Here is a 27,933-nt window from a genome sequence, read left to right as displayed (position 1 = left end):
GAGGGAGACACCGCCCGCCCACTGCTCTGCCGTCCACCAGGCTCCGACGGGTCAGCAGGTCCGAGGCAGCGGGGGACAGGACACAGTCTCCGGGTGAACTCTGCTCCACTCTGCCCAATGCTCGAGGGGAGGAAGGTTTGGAACACAGACTTAAAGTGAAAGAGTAACAGAAAGTTTGAATGACTTTCTGTTAGTTTCACTGTTTCGTTTCATTAATGTGTTTTTTTGGAAACTTTGTATAAATTGTTGTCACGGCAAATCAAGTCTGCACTGCACCTCCAGACCTTGAGGTAGCGAGTCCCCTAGTGGTAGATGGTGGTACTTCTTTTAGGGGCTCTGTTTTTCCCAAGTCCGATTCTATCGACAGGAGGCGCTACACACGCACTTTCTTTTAACTTTTTTTTTTTTTTACAAGTATTCAATTTACGGATTCTTATGGCGATATGGCGAGAATTTGAGGGACTTCTACACGTTTGTAAGGGTACATACTATAGATTTAAGTGCTTATTCTGCAAATGTAAACAGCACTTAAAAAGTCATACGTGTGACTACTAAAAGCTCACTGTGAAGACATTATTTGGTCAAGAGAGCAAAGACAAAGAGGACCTTGTCGCTGTTAACAGCAAGACCGCAAACGGAAGAGGAGACGTGGCAAGGAAACTAAACTTCAGATTCAGCAGTCTGGTTTGTACAAGCAAGCACAAACTGCACGAGTTGAGAGCATTTGACGTTGAAGTTTAAGGTATTGTGGTCCTGATATGATTATGTGTCAGTGCTGTAATAGGCAGAAAAATGATAAACAAGTTAAATTCGAAAAATGATATTCCATCTAATCTCTCTAATCTCTTTTTTTTATTGATGTAATTTGTTTTACTTTAAGAGTCCAATCTGTTCAAATCATATTTTTATCCATCGTTATCACTATGAATGATTTCACAAAATCCCTTACAGTAAATAAAAGTTATGAACATCTTTTACTTTTATCTTAAAAATGCCTCCAGATGATAACTTCTAGCAATAAATCACCAGATGCAAAAATGGAGATAATAATATCATTGAGGTCAGGTGATGCTTTAATGACCTTTTCACTGGAAACAACATCTTCAATACAGAAATATCTCTGAGAGCATAATTAGCTAAATATAAAACAGAAAGGAAACAGCCCCAACCTTATCGTTGACTTTAATAAATTATCATTAATACTTCTCATAAATAAATAATAAGCAATGTAAACAGATAGGCATTGTATATAAAGAAAAGTGGCATAGACACAAACTATAGCTAGTTGATATCGAATAGTTACAGCAACTACAACATTTAACATATCAGCGTATGTTAATACAATAAGATTATTATTAGCCATGTTCATCGCAATATCTACATTATTTTACAGTCGATGGTACAGTTGTGCTTGACATTTACACGACGTAGGTATACATTATATGACTCTCCTTTCCCGCTGAGAATAACATCAGGCTAAATGAGTGGAAGGAACGAGTGGAAATAGATTCACTCCAACAAAACGCTATAAGATGTTTCATTTTTGTAAACGTCAGACCTCAGAGTAGAAGCAGAATGTGGAACAAACCAGAACACATGCACTGCAAAAAACATGTCGTCCAATTACAGCCTGCCTCATAACAGATACTTCAGAATTTGGCTCACACACACACACACACACACACACAGACACACACACACTCACTCACTCACTCACTCACTCACTCACTCACTCACTCACATGAATACAAGTTTAAAATATACAGTCTAACACAGACACAGATGATGACGCAGACTGCAGACATACATGCTGAGTCACCATTTACTGATGGACGCAACGTTTATATTACAGTGCTACATGCAGCCTAGCTGGAGCCCTGGACATGGCAAAATACATTCAAAGTAACATCTATTATTCATTCTATCTTGCCATGTTAACAAGTTACCACATTAAAGTACAATCCATTAAATGTGATGGTTAATGGACAGCATCTACGCTGCGCCTACATGTAAACGCATAATTACATTCCTATGGATGATTCATTGAATACTGTTTCATAGGTTGACCAGGAGATAATTGGTTTGTTTTTAACTTCTACGGAGATCCATACAGTGATTGTCATAGAAGGCTACTTAGAAGGCAAATCATTAAGTATATATAGCACCTGGTTGAGCAGTAATGATTGTTGCACTTTGAATTTTGTTATCCCATTTTCATGTTAGAATTGCACTTTTTATATGTTTCACAAATAATAGTTAACATTTAATTTCTTTAAACCCATTCTGCTAATTCCTGTTTTTGTTCCTCGGTTTTTTTTCTTGGCACTTTATTTCTTCGGGGAGCTGTCACCCTGCAATATGAGGTAGTAAACTGGCAGAATGTGGGAGTGGTGACATGGGGCTTATCCAGACTGTCATAAGGTGATGCTGGATGATATTAATATAAAAATGGGCAGCTGGTGAAAAGGGACAGAGAATGGATATAGAGAAAAATGGGGAGTAATAAAAATGAGAAGAATGTGCAGCACAGACACAGAAACCTCAAAACAAACCAAACGGCGTAAAATCATAAAAAAGGGGGGAAAAATTGCCACATATCTGATTTTAAGAGAAGAGTCTTCAAAATGACCGTTAACAATTTATTTTGAAGCTTTATTTAAATCCCCCATCTACTGTATCTGCTGTTACTATATCTTGAAAAGCTGTTTACAGATGACCATGCAATTCTTTTAACATTTTGGATTTCATCACGCCGTAACGATCACTGGTGTCCTGTCTATGCTGCGTCTGCGTGGCCCCTTCATCACACACAAAACGTCATCCAGTCATGCTCAACCTGCAGCCTGGTTTACTGCAATGAGCCCATGAGTCCACGGAGCCACTCGGAGATGAGAGTGAGAGCGCCCCCCCCTTTCCCCCTCCCTCACCCCGCCTCCCCGCCTCCTCACAGCCAATAAAACCCCCGCCTAGTGAAAGTTAGTGACGTGGCATTTGACATCATCGAGGCTCAGCACAGTTCCCTGGTCATTGTTGTTATTGTGCTTGTGCTTCTTATCAGAGCAGCGACACAGCTTGTACTTTATGACCTGAGGGGAATAAAAAAGAAAGTGGCGGAGCTCAACAACCTGTCTAGTAGGACAACGTGCAAGTTCATTCCTTATAATAAAATAGAATGAATGCTGTCAAGTGTGATTGTGATCAGAACACTCACCTCATAAATGTAGTCAAATAGCTCCAGAATGGTCAGTATGCTTGCACCAATAAACAGACCCATTTGACCACCAATATCACCTAGAATATGAACATGTAAGTTTATGAGAAACAGCAAAACAAAGTGCCAATAAGTCAATTATCATTTATTCCAGCTAAGAACAAAGTTGTACCTAAAAGTCCAGCAACTTCATAAGCTTTCTTCTGTTCAATGGTCTCATAGTTGAGAGCCTCAAAAAATATGTCCAAAACCAGGAGGTTGTCCCTGTTGAGACAAAAAAGGTACAACAATCAAAGGTTTACTGTGTCATCTTCTATTATATTAAGATTTATGAAGCAAAACGTTGTAGTATTGTTGAGGCTGACTTGATATACTGCTCGGTTCTGTTGTATTTCTTTGCAAGGTACTTAGCAGAGGCCTTGCTGGGGATCTTGACAAAGGAGAGCTCTTTGTTGTATCTTGTCATGTTGCACGGCGTCTCGCACACGCAGAAGTCATTATCTCTCTCCACCAGGAACTCTGTGGGCACAGAGCCAGAGCACAGCGTAACCTTTGGAACAGATCAGTGAGGATGTGACTTATAAATGTCATGGGATTGTGTGCGCTTTTCTGTGTGTGTGTGTGTGTGCGTGTGCGTGTCACTTTAAGCTTCAGACGTGCCGTTGATGAAAACTTGTACTTACCGAGAGCAGGATCAGCACATTCCTTGTAGAGCTCAGGGGTACAATAGGGTGCATCACCTGCAGGCAAAGCAACAAGGACAGCCATCAGTTATGTACGCTTCAGTTTCATTTGACCTAGAGAAAGTCCTTACTACAGTACGTGATGATGCAACTCTAGTTTCCCACCCGGCATGTGCACCATGCGACAGTTACAGTTGTCCACTAGGTAGCGTGTTTCACAGTCAATACGGCAGGCTGTGATGCTGTAGCTTTCGAAGAAGTCTGAATCCATAGGCGTCATCTTGCAGTCTCCCCAGGGTGGGGGAAGATAGATCAGCTGGAAGGAGGACACACCATACATCACATCACACGTCACACATCATTCAAGCCACACAAGCCACGTGTCAGTATTGCAATTGTTAGACAACAAGCCAACAGTAAATACAAGTAAATGATACACAAATGCAAATGAAAACAGGACTATTGTCACAAAGGAAGGAGTAAAGCCTCTTCAAGGACAAAACAAGCAAACCAAAGTCAGTTTCATCCCCTCTGTTGGTAGAAATATGGTCATTCATAAAGATGTCTAATCAAAATGCAATGTGCCCTACCCGCTGTTCCTGGCAGGACACAAACGTCTGGAACCCTGGCGCCACACCGAAGCCCAGCTGGTCAATGAAGGAAGGCTCGTCCTGACTGTGGATCTGAACTTTGACCCCGGCTTCAAATGATGTCTCATCTGCAGCAAGAAGCAGAGGCTAGAATCAGGACAAAACACGGTGAGAAGGGACTATTCTGAATTCAGACTCGCTGAGAGGAGTTTTTTTTGAGTGACACATGCTGGGTAAACACACAGGCCTAGCACACGCACACACACACACACAGGCACACACACAGACACACAGACACACAGACACACACACGAGCCCACACACTGTCACAGCGTGTGACATGTCAAAACAGATCATCTGCTCGCTCATGTGAAGAAAATGACATACCTGTCTCTCCCCACACAGGGAGGTATTCATCCTGCTGTATGTCCAGCATGACCTCCAGCCCATTACCCATCCCTCCCTTGGTGGTGATGAGGGGAGAGTGTCCATCACCTCCGCCATTAAAGGTGTAGCACTTTCCATAGCGAGTGAAGACCTGAGAGACACATCAATAACACAATCTTAGGGTGCTAGAGTTTCCAACAATGCTGGTCCACTAGGGGGCAGTGTATATCTCAATATAGGATGACAGTGTGTGAGTGAGCGTGTGTGTATGTATTCCATAGAGTGTGAGAAAAAGGAGGAGAATGAAAGAGGAAGGAGAAATAGAGGAGATAGACCCCTGAGTCGGGAGTTAAACATTGAGCCAAGTGAGATGATGGAGACTGGCAGACTGGTGATTTAACATTCCCTCGCATGCTCTTTACGGTATTTATAATGGACCCGATGTAACCATGGAGACCAAGTATCCCAGCCAAGAAGAGGGAAGAAGGCTGCGTTAATTTTAAAGCAGGCAAAGGTGCAGAAACTAGATTTCAGCAAAGCCCTTGCGACATATCTGAGCAACCGCGAAGATACAAGAGTTAATGCAGACACACACACAGACAAGTGTTTCACGTGGAATTTTCTTATTTAAGTGAGTCACGTGCTGCATTTAATGAAGATGAGTGAGAGAGTGGGAGAGCAAGGAGCAATGGAGAGCAGGGGGCTGGCGGGAGTTTATCGCATATAATGCTCAGAGCGGACTATTGTTCAGCGGAATGGCACAAAATGACACATCTGTGATTACGGAGGAACAAACCAAACAAATCATTGCGCAGGAAAGAGTTTGGGTCCTGCCGCATGTTTGCCATCTATCAAGTAAAAAGTCAAGCGGGCCAAGCAATGAGCCGCTGATCACAGGCGTGGACAATCAATCTGAGCCTGACAAAACATTCTGCGGCCAGGAGGGGGTTGTATGAATGTGGGGTTGGGTTAGGTCTTTGGGTGGGACTTCCTCTCTTTGTTTTTGTTTTTTGTTTTTCTCTTCTTCTCTTCACCACCAGCCTACTTTGCTGTTTGACATCATCCTGTAAAAACTGTATCACTGATGTCATCCTGGACCCTGCGTCCACGCTACTGTGCCATGTTCTCACAACCTCCTGCTGTTTCAATTTCAATCTACTTGCACCTCATATTGCCTATTTTACCTCAGGGTCTACGTAAAAAGTTAAGCAACAATAATAATAATAGTACAACCTTCTTTCTTTCTTTCTTTCTCTCTATCTCTCTCCTTTTCCCCCTCTTTCTGTTTTAAAATGATCTCCAAAATGTCCTATAACTGTATGTGCACTGTCATGTAAAATGTTTGCTTCAATAAAAACAAAGGAAAAAACATTCTGCGGCCATCAAGTGTGGCAAACGGAAAGCAAGGCACAGAAAGAACATGTTGCACACGCGTGGGCCCAGTACACAGGCTCTTCACCTCAATCAACCCGCAGCATGTGGCCATTACTGCTCTTCCTCAGAACGCTACAAACTCATGCAACAATGCAAGTTACATTTAATTAACTTGCTTGCACTAAACATAAATAAATGAGTCATTACATGCAGCGAGTGTTAAACCCCTGCTTGCATGATGTTTGCTAATATCTCGATCAATATGTGATTGTGAGGCGACGTCACGCGGTGAATAGAAGATGAGCCGTGTTGTGACAGAGGCGTTGGGAATAAAGACATCAAACATGTATAATGCACCGTGTCTGCACAGCACGCATACTGCAGCTGCTTGTTCTGCTTGTTACGACCAATGAATAAATGATTGCGCACATATGAAAGCGTCTCTGCCAGCAGGATGAGGGCAACAATGCACACACACACACACACACACACACACACACACACACACACAGAGTCCTCAAGATAAAAACGCTCACCTGTGAGTGTGAAAGTTCAGCTTATAACATGACATCAGATAGACTTAAAGCAGCAGGCTTCAGTATGTTACTTACAGACTGTAATCCTCACAGCTCTGCAATCAATGAAGCTGTCACTCATACGCAATTTTACAGGTATTGAAAAGCACTCAACTGCCCTCTGCTGTGATTAATCATTATGCACAATTATGCATATCTGTTTGTAAGTGTTTGAAAGAGTACTAATCCATCTCACCTTCCCACCCTTTTAGCGAGGTTTAATGTATTCTTACATTTTGCCTGCAGTTACAAGACGCCTCAGCAGGGTTGAGTTCAATCCATTACTACACTATTGTTCTATAAGGAGGTGTTTTGAGGACTTTACGGCCATCTTGGCAAAGTGCAAACACTTTCTTTGTTATTATGCTGCCGACTTAAATGGTTATCCCTGGGAAAAAGTGATTTACATGCAACAGTAAGTAGCCAGCAGCCCACAGTGAGCACCATTCTGCCATTGTGCAGCTGCCTGAAATTAAGATTGTGATCTAGACTGGGAAACATCCACGGTACACTACGTGTCTTTCTACTTGACTAGGCTTTATAAAAGTAACTCCACAGATTGATACTAAAAGCCCACATGCATAAACAATCAGATGCCTGCTGTGTGCTTTAAAGGCAGAATAAATCAGCTGAACAACAAAGTCATGGCAGGCTGGAGCGTCTTGTGAACCTGATTGATTACACTTAAGATGCTTGATGATGGCTGATCTTAGAGTCTAATCAGTCATGTTAGCGCAAAGGTAAACATGATTCCAGAACAAAAGCAGCCTCCTTCCATCTGTCTGATCGCTGAGTCACCGCGGCTTGGGAGGAACAAAGAGCTACACCAAAGGGACGAGAAATCATAGGCAGGTGATTGAAAGCCAGAGGCACAGTGGTGTTTATGTTTGTGTGTGTGTGTTTGTTTGTGTGCACGCTAATGAGGACCCAGAATAAGAACTCAGAGCGCCAGCCACTGGTTGTCAGGGAGAGAGGTAAACAAGGGTAGGTAGAGCAGAACTGCAGGGCTCCAAGGGGGGTATGGATGACTAAATGCCTCCATGTGGAAACTGTTTTTCTTAATTAGAGAGAGAAGACCAAAGGCCATGGTGCTCTGACTGAACACCAGTCACACACTGGCCGCCTGCTTTCTCTGTCTCCCCAAAATTGGCTGAGAAAGTGAAAAATAGAACAAGCTGCCTACATTTGATTCTATTTCTGTCTCGGGAGTTCAAAACGTTCCCAGCTCGACCATCGAGTTTTTCTCCTGAGGTCAAAGCCGGAATAATGAGCGAGAATTGATTGTGTAAATCAGGAGCAGCAGGTGTGAGGCAGCACGGCAGAGCTGCAGAATGAGCAGCAACTTATTGACCATGAGCTGTTAGTCCAGTGTTCAGTGTTGCCGCTGATAAAGAAAATCAGTTCCCTCATTATCACCACCTCTGCTTTTCCCGAAGTCCTAGAAATGTTTGATGTATTATATTTGAGATTTCAGTAACATTCTCCCACACATAGAACCCATTTCTCTGCCTCCTACATCTGCCTCCTCCTCAGACTGTATTAACCTTCTCCAGTTTCCCTCGTGTCTCCCTAACTGTGATGTTTACTTCCCGTAGATTCCTCCGCGCCTCCTGCCCTTCTGCTCTGTTTGCTGAATATTTCACAGGTCAGCAGAGACAGTCCTCTTCTCAGGCCCTATTCCCCCAGACACCATTCAGGGCTCTCAGTACCTATCACCTTCAAGTGACTGGAGCGTCATGGTGCCGAGTCTGAGAGAGCACAGCCACAGGACAACAGGGGGAGAGTGGGCAGCATATCAAATGAAGAAAAATGGAAGCACGTATGCACTAATATATGCCTCCGCTGTTTGACTTCTTTCTATGTTCAGGAACGTGCTGATACGGCCGCTGTCAAAGCATGACAGAGTGAATTCAGGATGAGGGTTTAATCACGTAGACAGAAACACTCGGCGTATTAGAAGCTGTGACGACGCAATTCAGATCGTGTGTTGGTGCATTATGATGCTGTGCAGCAGAAATCCTTGCTAATACGCTTTTGAATAGTGCAACGAAACTCGATAGACGATTGGGTTTTGAAATTATTGGTGGTATACTGCTATTCATCATCCTGGCTGTGGCACTGCAGGATCCAAATCAGTGGAGAATTGAAGAGAAACGAAAAAAACAGAGGGGATTCACACCAAAACAGTATAATGGCTGATTGAGTGGAGACAGCCGAGCCTGCAGGCCAGTGTCTGTCTCCAAGGACAACTAATTGTTGGTTTAATGCAATTGCAGGTTTCTAGAGAGGCTGGACTTGCCATGGCACCCTTAAGTGAGAGGAAGAAACACCTTGAGGGAAGTTTCCCTGTAATTCTCCCTCACACGCTTGCTGTTCAGCCTGCAATAACCACTGGAAATGATGCTGCCATATTCCTCCAGTATCCAAGCTGAATAATTGAAAAGGCTTTTGTAATTTCGGATGTGTGAGACATAAATTTCTTAGTTCACATTCATTCCGTCCTCTTTGCTTTTCAAGGGAACCTCAAGCAGTTAGCAGATGCCCTGTTTTTCTTCCCACAATGAGAACAATTAGAGAAGAGTGAGGTTGTAAATAGCAGCTTGGGGGACAAAGACTATTATATGCAGCAGTTCTACAAAAGTACATTTCATTCCATTTGTCATATCTACAATATGTTCAATGCATAGTAATCTCATCGCTGCAGTGCCCCCCACCCGCCCCCTTTTCTCTTCTTTTACATTTCTGTTTTACATTATCTCACACATTTCTATAGCGGGGAGGTTGTAAGGTCACACATCCACATGAAACAATTATATTGTAATTCCTTCTCTGTCCATCTTCTCTTCATGGCTCAATTACCACCTACCACTGCAAATCTCTTCCCTGTCGTGCCAGCCATGTGCTGAACCTACCCGGGAGTGTGTGTGTGTCTGTGTGTGTGTGTGTGTGTGTGTGTGTGTGTGTGTGTGTGTGTGTGTGTGTGTGTGTGTGTGTGTCCACCACCCTCTCCTTATGCACAGCTGAGTGAACAGCAAGGGATAAACAGCCCCCGGGCAAGTCAGAGCGCAGGCCAGTGGAAACCGTTTTCTCTCTCTCTCTCTCTCTCTCTCTCTCTCTCTCTCTCTCTCTCTCTCTATCTGGGGCACCTTCAGGTTGACCTCTCACAATATTTCGAAACATAGGATCATGGTAATTATTGTATCTGTGCATACATACATAGATGTGATCTGTATGTTTGATATGTAAGTCAGAGTCATTAAGTCATTTGTGAAATATTGAAATTAGTTTCCAGTGACAAAAAAAAATCAGCAGTGTATTACGTCTGATTACCCATAATGGGCTGTCATATACCTCTGACAAATAATTGGATTGTGTGTACGTGTGTGTGCATGCGAGTATGTGTGTTTATTTGAATATTGAAATTTGCATGCAGGTCTCCTAAGTGCACATCCAGTAATATGCAATGTATAATAATGAGGCATAATCACCTTCCAGCAGAATGGAGGGAAATTCATTTAGCTTTTCACCTGACTTCAGCTGTGTGACGGCCTCAGACAGACGCAGGTTCACTCCTACATCCTTATTTCCGTCATTTATACTATCTTCAATCCATAATGTCTTTAGCTACTTAATGCGGCGACGTATCATTTTCACCATTTCATGCTTAAATGGGGTTTAATTTAAACAATTATGTTAAACAGGCATTTAAGAAAATGTAAAGACGTAAAGCAAAGTTTTTTATCTAAGAAAAATAATTCTATGTAGCAGACAAGCCAAAGGTTTTAAGATTATATTTCAGAGCTGCCGAAATCGAGTAGTTACTTACGGCATGGAAGTTATTGACACATAAATCTTTTTTTCTTATTGATGCCTTCCTACAAGAATATCTCCTGAAGCCATTCTGTATATCAGTGAGTCTGACTTCTGACTTTATTTGTCAAGTGATGCACTCAGGAATTCAGCCTTTACAATCCAAATCTACTCATTACAGGAACAGTGTCACTTTCTTATACACGTCAGAATGTGGTTGATAACAGGAATATGTTGTTGTTTTAAGGTTTGGTGAAAAATGCCAAAACTTCCAAGTCTAATTTCAAATATCTTCCTAAAATCTTGTTCCTTCTGTGAAACATTTATTCATTATCTATCTTCTTCTTCGAACTGTGTGAAGGAATCTGTCGATGCTTTCTAACTCCCAGACAGCTTACTGGAAAAAGCCACATGAATAAGTCAGGCCCAGTGTTCTATGGTGCGATGAAGAGCGTACATGCACACGGACATATGGAAATGCTGTATGTCAGTGAGTAACAGGGAGCACATACACAAATGGGTGATGCGGGCCATAAGCACATCTCCATTCTCCCATAACCCTGCTTGTAAAACATGCATGGGCAAAATCTAGTTGCACAATAGAGTAGTCATGGATTTATTTTAGGAATATCGCTATGATTCAACATTTGAGTGGCTTTAATAAAGCGGCACAGCTCCTCTGAGCAATGAGTTTGGACCAGCTCATATAGGGAATGGAAGCAGGACAGCAGGGAGAGTCGCTGCAGCCAGCTATGAGTTTTCATTTACTGGCCAATTTGATCACCAGGGACCAAATCCCAGCTGAGGAGGAAGAGGAAGCCATCACCCTCATTAATAAGAAAACATCAAAAGACAGATAGAGGAGCTGCAAGAGCGAGCAGAGAGAAGAGAAACCCTCCTTTGCAGCTAAGAAACCTGTCTTTCATCATATGTCCATCATTTTACTCAACCCGAAACAGCACAAAGGGAAGGTGGGACGAGTCTAAATGAATGCAGTTATTACTGGGACTCCAGCTACTGTTTGGTGCAGTGAGGGCGGGGAAGCTGTCAGAGGGGGAAAAAAGGCCCTTCAGCTCTTCCCCCTGGAGTGAACCTCCTCCGTGTGACAAATTTCACACTCGACTGAGATAAATCTGCTGGGACTTTAAGGTTTCTGTGGCTCTCACACGTTGTTCTAGAACACCTAGAGATGAATTCATTTCTCTTATAGTCGATGTAAGCAATGTCGCCACGTCACTATTGTTTACTTGTTTAATTTGACTAACGCAATATTGTTGGCATTACTGCAGTGTCTCCAGACTTGAATGGGAAGTCTGTTTGATTATTACTTTGGTGATCCGCACTTGTTTTTAATACTTCATTAGTCATGCTTCAAATTAAAAGGAGGTGAGTCACAGGGAATTCTATTTATCAAACCTCATAATGACATCGTCGTGCTTTTCACTGAAGTGCAGTAGAGGCTTTGGTCAGACTAAATTAGAATGATACATTTCTGTAATAGTCCCTCTCTGTCCTTCACTAAGACTTTTGCTGTGATTTTATTTTGACAAAAACACTTGCCACCCTTTTTTGGAGCTGTGCCCAAAATTTCAAAGGCACTACATTAAAGGAAGAATCAATACTTTTTTATTTCCTTGGACTGTTTATTTGTCTTTGGGCGGTAGGTTGGATGTGAGTTGTGAGTTGTGTGTGTGTGTGTGTGTGTGCATGTGTGGGTGTGTGACTCAGGGGAACAAACACTCAAAGCACCAGCCTCCATGCTGGGTCTTACCTGAGATAAAAGGACAGCAGGCAATGACACAAACATGGTAGCAAACATATACCACACACACACAAGTAATCCTATCACTGTTAAATCAGCTGCAAAACACGTGGGACCGGTTTTGACAGGGGTTGGCAAAGCTGGAAATGGTCTCTATGTGAAAGTCACACTAATAAGACAGCAAGTGAAAACAACACTGAGATTGTGTGTGTGTGAAATAATACAGTCAAATTATCTGGGTGCATTTGTGAAGCCTTCGAAAACCATTCCAAGCTCTGAAAATGAAAAAAGAATTTAAATAGTATTCCACAACCAGCACATGATGGAGGGAGCTATTATAAACAGAGGCACGCCAGTCTGTGACGAATGGAGGTGGAATTGATTTGCATTTCTAATGGAAGCTTTTATAAAATATGTCCACAAATTCCTCTTTGGAATTGCAATAATGGATTCTAATCAATTCCTTATCAGTTAAAAGTGATGGAAGTCCTCTCCTCCAGCTCTGGTGCTTCTTTTCATTCAGGAAAATGCTACCAAGCTCACAGAGAGGGAGTCACACGGTCCGAAAAGTCGAGGCGTCAAAGCTCCTTACAAAGATGAGGTTGCCATGACGACCTAAAAAGAGATGGCAGGAGGCCAGTCGCTCAGGCGTAATGACGCTGACCAACATGCGCATCTGTCTGTTTGTTCATTGTTACAGTTAATTTCAAGGTAGACGACAAGACACGAAAAGCAGAGAGCAGCAAACATGAGTGGAAGTTATTCTCCTCGCCCGGGTCTACAGAGCGGCTAATGAGTGACTAGAATGCACGATGCAATCAAATGGCGGCTTGATGAAGGCGTCCCCGCCGCACCAATGAGAGGAGAAAAGGCCAAACAGAGCAGCACGCAGCCTCGATATCCAGAGTCGTATCTGTGTAATGACATTTTCTGTTGCATCCAAGGTGCTAATTAAAATGAGCCAAGTTTGAAATACGGGGGCGAGCGTTCAAAACAAAGAGGAAACACCAGCAAGAAAGTGTGACACAGTGTTGGCCACACTGACAAAAACAAACGGCAATAGGTAGTGATGGGACCAGATCAGTTTAAGAATTAAAATTGGGATTTTCTTGACAGGTAAATATCAGTTATTGTCCATCTGTGATTTTAAAGGCCGGAGCAGTGAAGCGTTGGCCTCTTTAATATCACTCCAGACAGCAGAGCCATCATTTGTAGAGTCATTCACAATATCCAAAAATGCTGTTCAGTTTTACAACACCATCATTCCCTAGGGTAACAGCGCTCAGTGTGTGTGTGTAAATGTAACCTAAATGCGGTGTGAGTGGAGTAGTGGTTGTTTACAGGACGGAAACTAAACATTAAAAGAAAAGCATCGTTGAAAATAATCCTAGTTACTGTTTTCTCTCACACAGTTACATTTGAAGCTATTTTCGTACGAGTTCAGGGCAGAAGAGAGTTTATCTGGGTCTTGGAATTGGTTCTCTGCTGTGTGGAGCTTGTACTCCTCCCTCCAGCTCTCCCTTTTCCCCCAGGTGGTCCAATTACCTCCCAGAGTGAGAAGAACCTTTGCTGACCTTAAACAAGCTCCACTAGAAAATGGACGGATATTCTCAGTATTATACAACACCACTGTTTGACATTTTTCTTCAAATGATTGTTATTTTTTCCCCAGCTCTTGAAGTTTAAGATCATGATTAGAGAAGGACTTTGGCCTTCGGACGTCCTCCTGTGCACAACCCACTTACACACTCACTTGTCAGTGTTAAAGTGCTAACAAAACACATCATGAATGCCACTCAAAATTATCGCCACTTGCTGATATCGGTATGTAATTAAAGCACCACTGTCATTAATAAGGTTTCAGAGGTGATAACACAGGGAGCCGATAGGACGCACACATACACACGCATGCATGCAATCACCTCTTGTTACCAAGCAACAATGGAGTTATAATGAGGGGGCCCATCAGGCCAAAACTAATTTCCCAGAGTAAAAACTAATGCCGTGATTGCTCTGTGGCTTTACATAAGTAGGTTATTGTCTTTAATTATTAACTATTTTAATGAAAGCATTTCTCTCTCACGCAACTTATCTTAGTTTATTACACACATTATGAGCAGTGCTTTAGCTAATTTCATGTAGTGATAATCATGCATGAAGAGTTATATTTATCAGACCTTTATTTACATTTAGAGAGCAGACATTGCAGATAGCAGGTCAGCTGTGTGACTGAGTTGTTCTGTGTTCCTGCTCTTACTTTGTAGTGAAGTAACTGGAAGCTTAATTAAAAGTCAGACGCTGTTAGAGGATCGTGCAGAAATTACAACCACTGATTGTCTGAGTGCGTCTGATCAACCTGGCTGTCTGCTGTCGTGATTGAAAACTTATTGCCTGGCGTCTAATTAGAAACAAATGTGTTATTGAGGTGGACCAGCGGCAGACCCCGCAGGGCAGACAGCAGAGGGAAACGTTGACTGGAGCAGCATAATAAGTTTCCCCCCTACCCTCAAACAGGTGCGTCCCTGTCAGGCAGAGGACACAGAGGGAAGAAAATGAGCATGAACTTCAGCTTGAACTTTAACCTCACTTTACTTATCAGAGCAGAAGAAAACAATGACCAGAAGAGAGTAAACAACACAAGCAAAGACAATTCTTCAGCTGTATCTGTCACTCTCAGCTGTGGCCAGACGCTCCAGCAGACATCACTCACTGAGCCGCACTGCCTGTTCTACCATAATGTCAATGCATAGAAGCATGAGTAATGGCACTGAACTCATTTCGTCATAGAAGGAGAAGTGTTGCATCATATTTTGCTGTGGTAGTGAGTGTGTGGGAGAACATCAGCAGATGAATGAGGGAGAGGTTGGTCAAACGTTATCTGAACCCCCTTTGTTTTTATTTCACCTTCACAAAAGTAGTAATGAGTTTATTATTCATCAGGTCTGAATCACACAAAAATGAATCCACATGGTCAGTGCCACTCCAGCTCTTCACATCTGCCACTGCAATTCACTTGATGAAGTCACACAATAGCCACACTGATAGAGGTTAACAAGAATACAATGACGAAAAGGACCGGACAGCTCAAAACGCTCAACAATAGACCAACACGGAAGCTTAATGATCAGCAATCAATCTTTTAACTGCTGCAGCTCATTCAGTCTAAAGTTATTCACCGTCTTCATTATTCTAAATCTTGATTGTATTCGATTTATCCTTCTGTCTCCCCACAACGTGACAGATGCGGAAAGCCGCAGAGGGAACGTCATCTGCCCATCGATCTGTGAATTCTGGACCCAAACTTGTCGTCTGGTACTCAAAAAGGCAGAAAATCCCAATCTAGTTGACGCAGCCGTCCCTGATGCACGGCGGCCAAATGACTCATTTTGACTGACAGGTGTCACAACCTCATCTGGCCTGACTTACGCTCCATATCTGTTTAACATATTGTAATATGTGACAGGTTCCTTCTTCCTTTTCTTCCCTTTTCTTGCCTGCTTATGGGGTATTGTGGTGGTTTGTCCGTGATAAAACCTCAAAACGAGATAGTGGCAACCCTGCAGGCTCCTTGGTGTCACTGTGGCGTTTCCATGGCAGGAGCCTGTAGGCTTCAGTCTGGTTGTCAGGGCGATGTGATTCACCTGCTCTGACTGACTGATGAGGTTTACAAGCCGCTGTCTGTCAGCCATTCAGTCAGTCAGTCAGTCAGTCAGTCTCTCTCCCCTGGCAGCTTTGTATCTGCTTTGGTTCTCTTTGGTTCAATTTTAATATTGTACTCTCTTTAATTTAATTTAATCACTTTTGTGTCATTGTTCGATTTAATATTTAAACTATAAAATGTGAGATCTCCCTCCTTGTCTAAACCCGGAGGCAGTTTGTGACACAGATACGCTTAGAAACTAATATTTCTTATCAACATGGGAGTGAATATAACAAACCAGGATTTGAATTAAAAACATATCTTAATAAGATTTTTTAAATGTGAAAGCCAATAATTTCTTGTTTTATTATGGAGGCGTGTCTGTAAAAGATAGATGACCTTTCTTTTCTCCATTTCCTCCTTCTTGTCATTCTGTGTGTCTCTTTGTGTCGATCGTCCAGCTTTCCTGTCAGGCTGCATTGTGTTCTTTCTTTCCTCCTGCTAATCCCTCACAAAAGTGTAGCAAGCTGAGGGGCTGGCATCTAAACATCAACACACACACACGTACACACACACACACACACACACACACACACACACACTGAAATGTGGGTCCTCCCTGTTATTTCTGTAGACGTGGTATTTTCCCCAGGCTTATTAGAAAAGGAAAAAAAGAGCAGAGAGGAGTGTTGCTAAAGCTGTGGCTGGCGGCCCGGGCCAGAGTCACGTCTGCTTAAATGATTGGCTCAGTAATTGCAGTGGAAATGCCAGTGTGAGGTTGATATAAAAGTGCAAAGGCACATCCAGGAAATACTAATCAGGTTCCCGGCTGTTTCCTCCGGAGGCTGCCGACGCCGCTGCTGCTGTTGTGACTACTGCTTCCTTCTGCAACAGCAGTTTATCTATGTGTGTGTGAGTGTGTGTGAACTGTCCTATCTTGTGTGTGTGCGTGTGTGTATTTGTGCACCTGTGTTAGATCTTACCGACTAAAAAAACAAACCTAATCTACTTTCCAAACAGGTTTGCTTCTGCTCTTTCGTAGGCGATGAGTAAACGTGACCCAGATATTCTCTTCTTCCTCCTCCTCTTCTCTCCTTCTATCTTTCTCTCTTTCCACCCGAGTCTGCCTCATTATAACCTTAGTTTTTACTCTGAAGAAAACGCCTTCAGCTCACTTTCTTTCTTTCATCCTCCAGCTCGTCCTTGCCCGGTTCAGGGCGAGTTCATATCTGCTCTAGGGGTCTGCACTGTCTTGTCTCACAACGCCAGTCTGCGTCCTCACCTGTTACCAAGACAGCTCCCATCTGTCTCTCCTCTCTTCGTCCTATACCCTTCCGTCCGTACCTCTGATCCATCACACGCCAACACCCCCCGTCAGACGCAACAGTTTGAGCTGCATGAGAAACCAGCATGTTCCTGTGTTCCCCTCTGTGTGTTCATCTCTCTCCTCCCATACGGAACCATTTGTTTACAAACTCTGTCCTTGTCCGCTCTCTTTCAGCTCTCAACACAACACAGGCCTATTGTGAATTACTGCGTGGGTGTGTGTGTATGCGTTTGTGTGTAACAAGTCATTTTAATCACTTGAGATGTTGATTTTGTTTTTCTCATGTGCCTGGATTGTCCTCCTCACTGTTTGACATATTAGTTATTTGCCTGTCGCATCTCCTCATAAAGCTGTAAAACTCTAACAGTACGTTTAGTGAAATATTCAAATGTCAATGTTTTATGCATGCTGCTCCCTTAAAGCAAAACAAAAATGCACGACGTTGTGTGATTCCCTTTCACAGAAGAACCTTTTGTATTTTGAATAGAATTTGAAAGTAAAGTGCTGTGGGTTATGCTGCTTGATGTGTTTGTATGCATTGATGGACTGTGTGTGCCAAGGGCCAGAGATAACACACATCCAGATTTGGGGTCACGCGAGTACACGACGATGCCAAAACTGCGTCGTCATTCCTCCTTCCTGTCTCAGCCCATCTACCAGTCTGAGTCAGAGTTAGCCCTGTGCCCATCCTACACACAGGGGCTGGCCCTGGAGTCACCTGCACTAATCCTCAGGATAAATAAACCATGTGCTGAGCAGTGCACCCGTCCTATTTTCAGCCCTGCTTTGCCCCTCTTTTTCCCTCTTCCCAAAAAATCTCATAAACACAGCTTTCCCCTCTCAGTCCCGGGCAGATACAGCGTCCGTAAAGCGGCATCACTGATCAGTCTAGAAGCCCGTCTGGAGAAGCTGAACGGCCGTCCTTGAACATCACAAAAGACATCACGGGACGTCTGCGGCCCGGCATGGAGAGGAGCTGCTTTGTTTGGAGAAAGAGGGACATTATAAAGAATGATGAGGCTTTCAAGATGTTAAAACACTCGTGGCATTTTGAAGATCAGTGATGGCCGCTGCCGAATCGGAAGCCATTCCTCTTCCCAGTGAAGGCTCATCAGCCTCAGGCTTCCTTGTGCTGTTGCCTCCACACACACAAATCAGCTCACCTCCCCACCTCCTTCTCTCTGAACTGCACTTAATGAAGCTCCAACAACTGCTTTTCTGACGCTAAACCGCCATCGTATGTGGGTGTGTTTGCTGTCCTCAGAAGGCTAGGATTTCTTATATAATTGGGCCTTTTTTTCCTGGAACAGAGAGAAACGTAGTAAGCAAGAGATTTAGAGAGGGAGAGAGAGAGGGAGAGAGAGAATCAGAAGGGTTGGTTTGGGGGATTGGGTAAGTGAAGTGATTTAAGGGGCTTTAAAGTTGTACGCCCTGTGCATGATGATACGTGAGGCTGTAAGCTGCTGTCACTGTTAAGGGGAGGGAGGCGAATGGCTGTAAAAAAGTTTTTAAACACAGTGAATAAAGTTGCATTTGAGGCTCCGCTGTGTTTTGGGCACGGCGCTGCTGACAGATGGCTTTCTGCCTATAGGATTTCATTCCATTATGAGCCCCCGAGTATTCACCTGCTGGGCTGCGTAATGCTGTTAGTCCGCTCCTCAATCTGTCACTGGAGGTGGTCAGCACTAAATACACTGCATTCAGCACTGTGGGGTGAATGTTAATGTCAACCCGTAAGCGTTAATGTATGTTTTGTGTTATCACAGTGCTGCATTTTATGATTTCCTGGAAAAGGGGGAGTAGGAGAGGAGACATCAAGGGAGGGAGGGAGTACAAAGAAAGGCCTTAGGAGAGAGGAGAGAGGAGATAGGAGAGCGGAAAGAGGGAGAGACAGAGAGAAAGAGAGAGCATGGCATGAAACCATAATGAGGAGTGTTTTGCCCACGGGGCCGATGTGAGGAATGCACCACAAAGGGAGTTGACATTGAACAAGCAATACAGACAATATGCAAAAAAAGAGAAAGAGAGGAAGAAGGTTTGTGAGCCGTGACTGTTAGGTGACGGACGGAGGAACATGGAGGCACGGAGCCTTGGCTGCAGGGTGAACGGGTGCAGCTGGGATTCAGGCCTTGCGCTTTGCATTCTGTCGCTTCGGGGGACAAAAGCTTGTGTCTATGGTTACCGAGGGGGGGGGGGGGGGGGGGAGGGTTGATTCTGTCGTTGGATTCTGGTTCCTTCCAGCTCCACACACAGTTGGAAAAAGTTGGAGAAATGTGCTTTGGTTGTCACCCTCAGGTAGGGTTAAGCACCTGCGCTCCAGCCAACACTGCAAATCAGACCATGAACTTGCTCGGGGTGATTACGGTGGCAAAACAGCAGGGGAAACATAAACACGCACGCTGAGGCTCTGCGTCGGACATCAAAGCACCACAGCGGCAGTTTGCATGTTTAGCCGATTATTAGAAACTATATTTTACATTCCAGCTCACTATTTCCCAAGCAAGTTTCTTCACTGACTTCTTAACTCCCAAACCTTTGTGAACCAGTCTGAGACGAGTAACCGACACAGCTACTAACAGACGCCACATGAATCTTTTAGTTTAGCCGCAAGAAATAGTTTGATTGTTATTCATTTCGGCTCTCTTAGATTGTTTTGTTTTGTTTGTTTGGGAATCGCTCTCCTAATATGAAGTAAAATGGGACATCTTGAGATGAGACAGCAGCCGTCCAAGTACATAAAATTACAACACATCTGTCACGATGGCGTGGCGTGCTGAGACACACACACACACACACACACACACACACACACACCTCTATTCCACCGGGTAGACCTGTCAGAGCCCGAATCTAACAAACAAAAAGGCCGAGCGACACGACCAGACTCCTTCCTTCTCTCATCTCACTGTCTTCCTCCTTTTTTCCCCAGGAATTCATTGGTGAGCCTGTTTTGAAGTCGCTGCCGCTGCCGTTTACTACAGAAATACCTCAGAGTCCAATTAGCAGAGATGATTTTAACTGCCGGGAAGCGAAAGCGGAGCAAGAGGTTCATTTGATGAAGTCCATAAACGCCTTTTCTGTTTTCTCAAATTACTTTGCTTTGTGAACACAATAACTCATGTGTGTGTGTGTGTGTGTGCGTGTACGCTGCATGTGTGTGTGTGTTTCTCTTTCCCGTCATCTAATATTATCAACAGAATGACTGCATGTGTTCGCCTCGTCTGTCCGCGTCTGGAGCTTTGGGCCTCTGTGTCGTTGCCTGTCCGTCCTTTGTCGTGACTCTTTTGGTCTTCCTGTCTTTCCTTATGGATTCAGCTGTGTGTGACATTGTTTGGGAGGTTTATCATTCCGACGCTGATCCCCCCCCGCCCCCCTTTCATCATTGGAGACCTTCTTTACCCTTCAGACGCTCCATATGCAGTCTGCGGTTAATAAGAGCTAAATAATGAGAAATGAGGAGCAACAAGCATAACTAATGAAGAAAAACAACATTAGCATTTGAGAAAAACGTTCTTTGTGGGGTTTTTTTCTTCTTCTCTCATTTCTAAACGGTCAAGGGTGTTTATGTGTTGAAACTTTTGACAGGATTTTTTTCAATAACAATAAAATAATACCGTGGCAAAATGGATAAAGAAGTGCAATTTTGGCAGGAAAAATAAAGACTCCAGACAAAGAAAACCCCGTCGAGCTTTTCAACAAATGCACAATTTAAATAATTGGAAATCTGTTTTCAAAAGCAAATCCTGTTTTCATCCAATCCCCTCTGCACCATTTACAGCACAGCGACGGCCAAAAGACCAAAAAACGTCTCTTCATCACGTCGTTATATGATGTTACACCAACTGAGGAAGAGGAAGAAACCATGACAGATGATGATGATGACGATGACGATGTTGATGACAGATCGTTGTGAATTCTCCCCCTTTGTTTTACGTCTCACAGCCGGTGACAAAGAAGTGAATCTCTCTCCTCCCTAATTCATCTGCACTTTATAAAGAGACTGTGGCAGGATTAACGATGCCGCGCAACCAAGATGGACTTCAAAGGAAGTGCCTTTCCGGGTTTGTGGAGCTGCGCAGTGATGTGAGGATAACAAAGGAGGTTAAGAGGAAAGAAATAAAGGCCTTAAACCTCTCCAGGGGAAACACCTCACTGCTGCCACCGCGCTCTGCTCTGGCCAGATGCAATTTCTTGAGCAGCATGGCCGCTCTTCAAAGACAAGAGGAATTGCTCCTCTATCGCAGTGGACAAGGCGGAGAGAGAGATGAGAGAGGGGAAGGGGGGGGGGGGGGGGTTCAGGGTGGATTGTGAGCTCTCATAAATTAACTACTAAATAAATCATCCATCCTGCTCAAATTAGGAGGGGAAAGCACATAAAGGTTAGTAAGAGACGTCTGTAGGTGTCTGGACTGCAGATCAACACACACACACACATATTTGCCAACACGTGTAGATTCTGTGTTCTGGCGCTTCGCTGAATTATTGACGCGACACAGGCCAAACACTTTCTAGGCGAGCGAGATCGTCACCAGGCGGCTGGAAATCCTGGCCCGGAACAATCGGAGGGATGCTCTCATTTAGGAGAGAGCCTACTGTGCCTGCTCAATAACTCCTGAGTCATTAAATCGCCATAGCGACTGATGCAAAAACTTCATTGCCTACTTGTGACCGCAGTTTGGACGAGTTTACAAACCCCTGCACACACACACACACACACACACACACACTTTGGTGATTAAATGATTACACCAATTTTATATATGGATATTAGTGTGAATTCAGTCAAAAATCCTTATCTGAACACATATTGCTATTTTCCTCTTTGCTCCATTCAAACTGTGTTTAGCCAATCAAGATGTAGGAGGCATCGATGGCTGATCAATGGACTGATTTCTCCTTCTATCAGAGGAGTTTAGGCTGGTCTGAGAGCCTGCAGCTTCTTTTTATGTCCTCCACAACCTCCACTTTACATGGTTATACAGTTATAAATTCAGACATTATTTGAAGTTAACACAGACAGTAGGTTTGCTTTACACCTCCAATAAATGCCAAGTGTTACACACTTGGCGCTGAGCAGAGTATATTTCTCTGCCTTTTATTGGCGCTGCCTCTTGTGATCGGATCATTTCACAGCTTTGCATACCTCCGACCTGTGTGACAATCAGCTCCTTTCTAATAGATCATCTAAGAGAGAAGAGTAGTAAAAGCCCACAGCTGTTCTTTTGTTCTTTGTCATCCTCCCTGCTGATAATATTGAGTTCTGCGATACTGATCGTGGCGTTCTATTAAACACTCCATGAACAATGTGAGGAAGAACCATCTGCATCTCCTCCCCTGCCACTAATGAGCAGAGGCTTGTTTATATATCATAACACCTAATCCTGCCTTTTCAGCAAAGGGGCTGCAAGCTCCAAATCTACAATGCACAAATGCCAGCAAGTGTTGGCAACTGTTGCTCAGCGACTGACAACAGCAGGATTATCATGGCAGAGACACGTACAGCGAGGAGAGCAGGGATCAGCTGGAGAAATCAAACAGCTGACTCCTGCATCAGTCAGGTGCAAATACAGTCAGTGTGCTGTTAACATTACACACATTTCCTTTCCTTTGATGAGTTCTGTCACATTTTTCCTCATTAGTGTAGTTTTCAAAGAAGAAAGCTGTACATGAAAATACAAGAGAAGAAGAAGAAATAAAATAGGAGACAGCGTTTGGCAGATGTGTGATGCCTGAAACCATGACAACATCACCATTAAACATCTCAGCCAGCAGAAAATTAAAATACTCAGTCAGAAAAAAAGACTAGCAAACTGTGCGTGTGTGTGAAACAGCTGCAGCTCCATGCACGCTGTGTGTATGAAAGCAGTTTGTTTATAGCACTTATTGTTTATAAGACCTGACATCCTGCACATTCGCTTCACTTTCACCACAGTGGGCCGGGATTCAAACCAGCGGTGTCCCCGGGAGAGAACACAGCGTGCATCCCGAGGTCAGGAGGTCAAATGCCTGTTTGATTACATCGCTCGCTCAGCAGTCTGCTCTCCTTTTGCTGCGGGGGGGCGTTGCAAATAAATAGACTTGCGATTTCTGCTGTGTGTGTGTATTCTGTGTTTCAGACGTTAACCAGCTTTTTGTAAACAAGCTTCAGCTTCAGCTTTCCTCTCGGGGAGTCGACTCACCGCTTTGAAGTCCTCGGCTCTGCACTCTGTGCCGTGGAAGTGGCAGGACAGCAGCATGTCGCCGATGTCGTGCCCGGTGCGGTCGTAAAATTCCAGCATGTTAAAGGGCCGCGGCTTGAAGTTGTGGAAGTCTGCTTTGACCTTCAGGCTCTCCAGGACGCTCTCCTCCACCAGGTGCACGTCCCTGATCTCATACCTAAACCCACAGACACACATCGTGAACATAACGCAGCCCGGAATGAATCACAAGTGACAAAAAACAGAAAAAGACGCAGTAAATGTGCAGAAGATGATGTATGTAATAAAGTCCAGGCGGCAGTTGTGCCTATAAAGCTCAGTCTTCCATTCAGTGTCAGTAGCTTGCGGCTCTATAGAGCTGGAGATGGAGTCTGAATTATCCTCCCTCCACCTCGGAGAGAAATATGTTTGTGTTTACGCAGATTTGAGTCTTGCGGAGCAGCGAGAACATTACATCAAATTTTCATGCAAATTATTAAATTGACTGATATTCTCCTTTGAGTCCCAGACTAAAATATTCAAGACCCGGTGAAGGCCTCATGAGAGGAAAGGGAGCTGCAGAGATGTTCCTCACTGCTGTACTGTGCATAGATTCATATCAAGAATCTCTACTCATTAGTTTTTGTCAAACGCCGGTGAATCCTTTCTGCCGCTGCTTCTCAGGCGTGATGGCACTTTGCTTTGATCCAAACCCCAGCAGGAAGAAAGCAGCTACACGTTCATATTCTTATTAGCTCATCTTGAAGCATGTTTTCAATATAGAAACATGGTGCTATGATCCGTCCGTCCCGTCTCCTTCTAACATCTGGAACGACCCACAGGGATACAAGAGGGGCAGACATAGGCCCGAGGCTGGATTTGAACCCGGGACCTTCTTGTTGTGCAGCGTTAAATGCTTGTGTGCATGTTGTGTCCTCATATTTTTAAGGGCGGCACAAGAGTGAAATCCCACAATAACTGTAGAAGATGACACACGCACGCACGCACGCATCATTAGTAGTGACACTGGGAAATATCCTTTCATTAAATGGGGCCAACAAAACCTGAACATGCTGCCTTGTGTCAAAAGAGAGCAGAATAGCTGTAAATGCACACACACACACACACAGGCAAGCTCTCTCCCTCTCTCTCTCTCTCTCCCTCGCTGTGATCTCCCGCTGGGCTATTATTAAAAATGTCACCATGTTAATGGACTCACCAAAGAGCAGCTCGCCAGTATTATTCAGAACACGCCGCCTCTAATAAAAAGGCTTCATAGAAATCTGTGTGTAAAGGCAGAGCCACTTTCAAAGATGTTTGCTCTGAAAAAATGCCCTTTTAGTGATCCCCAGTGTGACTGTTGTAGTTAATACACCCGGCGTGTTGTCTGTACTGCAAAAACACACAGATTTGCACAGCTTACCTTGTTTAAACAAAAGCAAATCAGCCAATAGCAAATTATGGACAATTACCGCAGCATTCATACGTTTCCCTTTACCGGGCTCAAAGGGCCATTTAACTGTCTAACTGAAATCTAAATTAATAATGAGTTGTTTTCTTTACGATCAACTTAATTCTTAGACTATCTGCACCTTTAAGATTGGCCCAGGCTCCATTATGACAGAGGTGGGGAGCTCTCTTATCCCTGGCAGGCAGTGTTTTTGTTTGATTAAAAGAGAACTGAATCCAGGCGAGACGTCCACTCTCGGCTGTTTGCGTCGCGGACAAACCTGCCAAGAAGGCACTTATGAGATAAAGTCCCATACGCACAGCGAGCAGACAGGATCAGTGAAGGCCGACGTTTCAGCCTGTCTCCGTGTGTGTGTGTGTGTTTCTGTGTGGGCGGCGTAAATATCACGCCACAAGACATTTGCTACTCGAGTGGCTCCAAACACACAGAGAGCGTTTGGAAATGGATTTCATGCTACGAAGCACTTTCATTTTTGGCTGGCAGTTTAATAACAAAAGACCCAAGCCAAGAGAGGAAGGATAATGAGCAGTAAATCTCCATTTATGCATTGGTGTCCAACTCTGAAAATTCATTTGTGAAGTTCACTTGAAATGTTTGGATAAGTGGATGTATTCATTAAACTTATATACGCTGAGCCAGATCCTCAGGTTGAGCCAAGATTCTCCTTCATTTAATAACATGACAGAGCAACAACTGAAAACAACTGTCCATCTGAACATGAAGGCACGTCTGCAGCTTGTCTCTTCACCATCATCATCATCATCATCATCATCATCATCATCATCATCACCTTGGTTGACATTTATGACCAGCACCATGTTTACCAATATGCTTCCCAGGCCTGGATTAGTCACTCACACTATCCAGCCTTTATTCTTTGCTCCTTTCTACTGCCACCGAAAATCTTTGAAGCTTCACCAAGAGGGAATTTGAATGAAGACTACAGCTGAATATATTTGAAATCTTCTCCGTTTTTTGATGTGTGAGGATTTCAATCACAACCCCACCCCCCACCCCCTATCTGCCACTATTCCACTTACGCAATCAGAAGAAAGAGAATCTACGCATCTCATCTCTGTCTCATCTGGTGCATAGAGGTGATGTGGCCTCCAGAGGCACCAACAAGTCATCAAGTCCTAAGCAACTAATGACTTTGTCTGAAGCCCTGGAAGCATTTTAAAGGTCAGAAATAGCCATGTACATTGGAATCCTGGCTTACAACATACACACACAGACACAGACACACACACCTCTGGTTGAGCAGGGCCAGCAGCTCCCCAGCGTGGTACAGGTCATTGCGCGTCACCTGGCTGAACCTGAAGGCGTTCAGGTTGCAGAAAGTGACGGCCGGGAACGTCATGATCGGGGTCGTGACCTCGTCCAGTTTGGTCACGTGCGGGTACTCCAGGTAGAAGTGGATCCGGTCCACGCACACGTACAGCAGGAAGGTCAGCGAGCCGAGGAAGAAGACGACCCACAGGCAGCGTTTGACGCAGAAGCGCTCGTAGGTGAAGATGTGAGAGATTCCGTGCAGAGTCGAGCTGTGCGCGAAAACTTGGACGGGTGGAGGCTGATTTGCGTCCATTTCTTCCGGCTCCACTTTGAGATCCATTGTCAGTGTGCAACAAGCTCGCTCTGATTACCGAATAAAGTCAGAAAACACTCCTTTTCTGGGCGAAAGTGTCCTTATTAAAGATGTATCCGGTGTAGCTTTGCATTTAGAGATGACTAACTACAACCCGAGTTTCACCTGTGGCTGATGCGACGCGGAGGAGGAAACCTGCCCTGGACTTGGCGCCGTTTATTCGCCATCCTTCAGGACTGACGGGGAAACACACGGATCTTCTCCTCTCGCTCCTCCAAGTCCGATGGGCGTGAGTAGGAAGAGAGGAATGTGCGTTTCAGACTAAACCAGCTTGTCTGCAGAACGAAGAAGGAACCAACATGAAGGTCCATCACCGCCGCACTACAGCATTGTTTTGCAGTTGCTCACTTGGTCGCTATTAAAGCAAAGAAACTCAGCTCCCGATCGGGCTTCTACAAAGTGAACTGATAGTCGATTATTCGTCGGGTGAAGTCATTCCGATCATCGCAGGAAACCAGAAGAACAGAATCCTCCCTCACTTCAGATCATCTGTGGAAGAGTTTGGCTGCGGCTCCGCTTCCCGCATCCTCCTATTCCTCCAGCCCGCCGCCGATCATCACAACCTCAGATGCTCCCCGGGGAGCAGGAGCCTGAGCGGGAGTCAGTCGTTTGCTTTGCTCGTTTGTGAGTCGTGAGCTTCCTCCCCTCCTCCTCTCTCTCCTTTCTGAGGCTGCCTGGATGAGATCGGGGCTCACACTTGGTCGTTCACATGCCCACTTTCACACAAGACCCAAATGTGCAAGACACATTACTGCTCGCGCATGTGTGTGTGTGTGTTTGTGTGTGAGAGAAAGAGAGAGAGAGAGAGAGAGACAGAGAGAGAGAGAGAGAGAGAGCTTCACAAGCTGCTGTCTAAATTAAACCTACACCAAAGGCGATAGGCTGTGGAAAGACACTCGCAGTCAAACTAATCTGGCATCACACACACTAAAAGTTAGTGTCCATGTTTATTGGAACATAAATAAACCATGACATTTAGTCTTGGCGGAATAAAGGCGTGAAAAATTAATGTGGCTGTGCAACGAGGCTGAGCCAAGATTAGTGAATATAACACGATTACACATGATGCCAGCCTTAAGTAAATGACCCCAGCATGAAAGAATGTTTGACATAAAGGTCACCTCACACGTCAAATGTGGGCGTTTCATGTTTCAGAACAAACATTTAAGGTCAAAGTAAAATCATTTAGTTTATATTTTTTTCAAGTATCTATAATTAAATGTGTTACTCAGTTGATTACCGACGATTTCCCCCAGTGTGCAGCAGAGCAGATCAGATCTCT

At 44.1% G+C, this 27,933-nt stretch overlaps 1 protein-coding gene and 1 long non-coding RNA gene across 3 annotated transcripts; one reads left to right on the top strand and one right to left on the bottom strand.

Moving 5' to 3' along the window:
- Positions 1–65: 65 nt before the first annotated feature.
- LOC143012899 (uncharacterized) lies at positions 66–5,280 on the top strand. The gene is made up of 3 exons (XR_012965095.1): positions 66–155; positions 4,501–4,652; positions 4,890–5,280. It is a non-coding gene; the product is annotated as an uncharacterized LOC143012899 (long non-coding RNA).
- Positions 2,966–26,618, bottom strand: LOC143012896 (acid-sensing ion channel 1-like). 2 transcript variants are annotated; one of them, XM_076166231.1, is made up of 10 exons: positions 26,257–26,618; positions 23,539–23,734; positions 4,872–5,022; positions 4,485–4,612; positions 4,060–4,210; positions 3,895–3,951; positions 3,577–3,730; positions 3,363–3,475; positions 3,212–3,321; positions 2,966–3,086 (listed from the first exon to the last, which is right to left on the bottom strand). In XM_076166231.1, the coding sequence occupies exons 1-10, from the start codon at positions 26,616–26,618 to the stop codon at positions 2,967–2,969; spliced, it is 1,542 nt and encodes a 513-aa protein (XP_076022346.1). In that variant the 3' UTR covers position 2,966. The 2 variants fall into 2 exon arrangements, with proteins under 2 accessions (XP_076022346.1, XP_076022347.1); XM_076166232.1 differs by having other exon boundaries at positions 3,212–3,291; positions 3,384–3,475.
- Positions 26,619–27,933: the final 1,315 nt, after the last annotated feature.

Source organism: Genypterus blacodes, unplaced genomic scaffold, assembly GCF_046128005.1.
Source record: "Genypterus blacodes isolate CSIRO-AG114 ecotype Tasmania unplaced genomic scaffold, CSIRO-AGI_Gbla_v1 ptg000156l_1, whole genome shotgun sequence".
Classification (NCBI taxonomy): domain Eukaryota; kingdom Metazoa; phylum Chordata; class Actinopteri; order Ophidiiformes; family Ophidiidae; genus Genypterus; species Genypterus blacodes.
The sequence above is the reverse complement of the archived record's forward strand: the minus strand, read 5'-3'. Positions and strand labels throughout refer to the sequence as shown.

Excerpts from the sequence above, each read along its gene's own strand:
- LOC143012896 (XM_076166231.1), bottom strand. The coding sequence starts at position 26,618 with ATGGATCTCAAAGTGGAGCCGGAAGAAATGGACGCAAATCAGCCTCCA. Across the intron at positions 3,952-4,059 it reads TCGCATGGTGCACATGCCGG|GTGATGCACCCTATTGTACC; the intron begins GTGGGAAACTAG and ends CTTTGCCTGCAG. Across the intron at positions 3,087-3,211 it reads TATTTGACTACATTTATGAG|GTCATAAAGTACAAGCTGTG; the intron begins GTGAGTGTTCTG and ends TATTCCCCTCAG.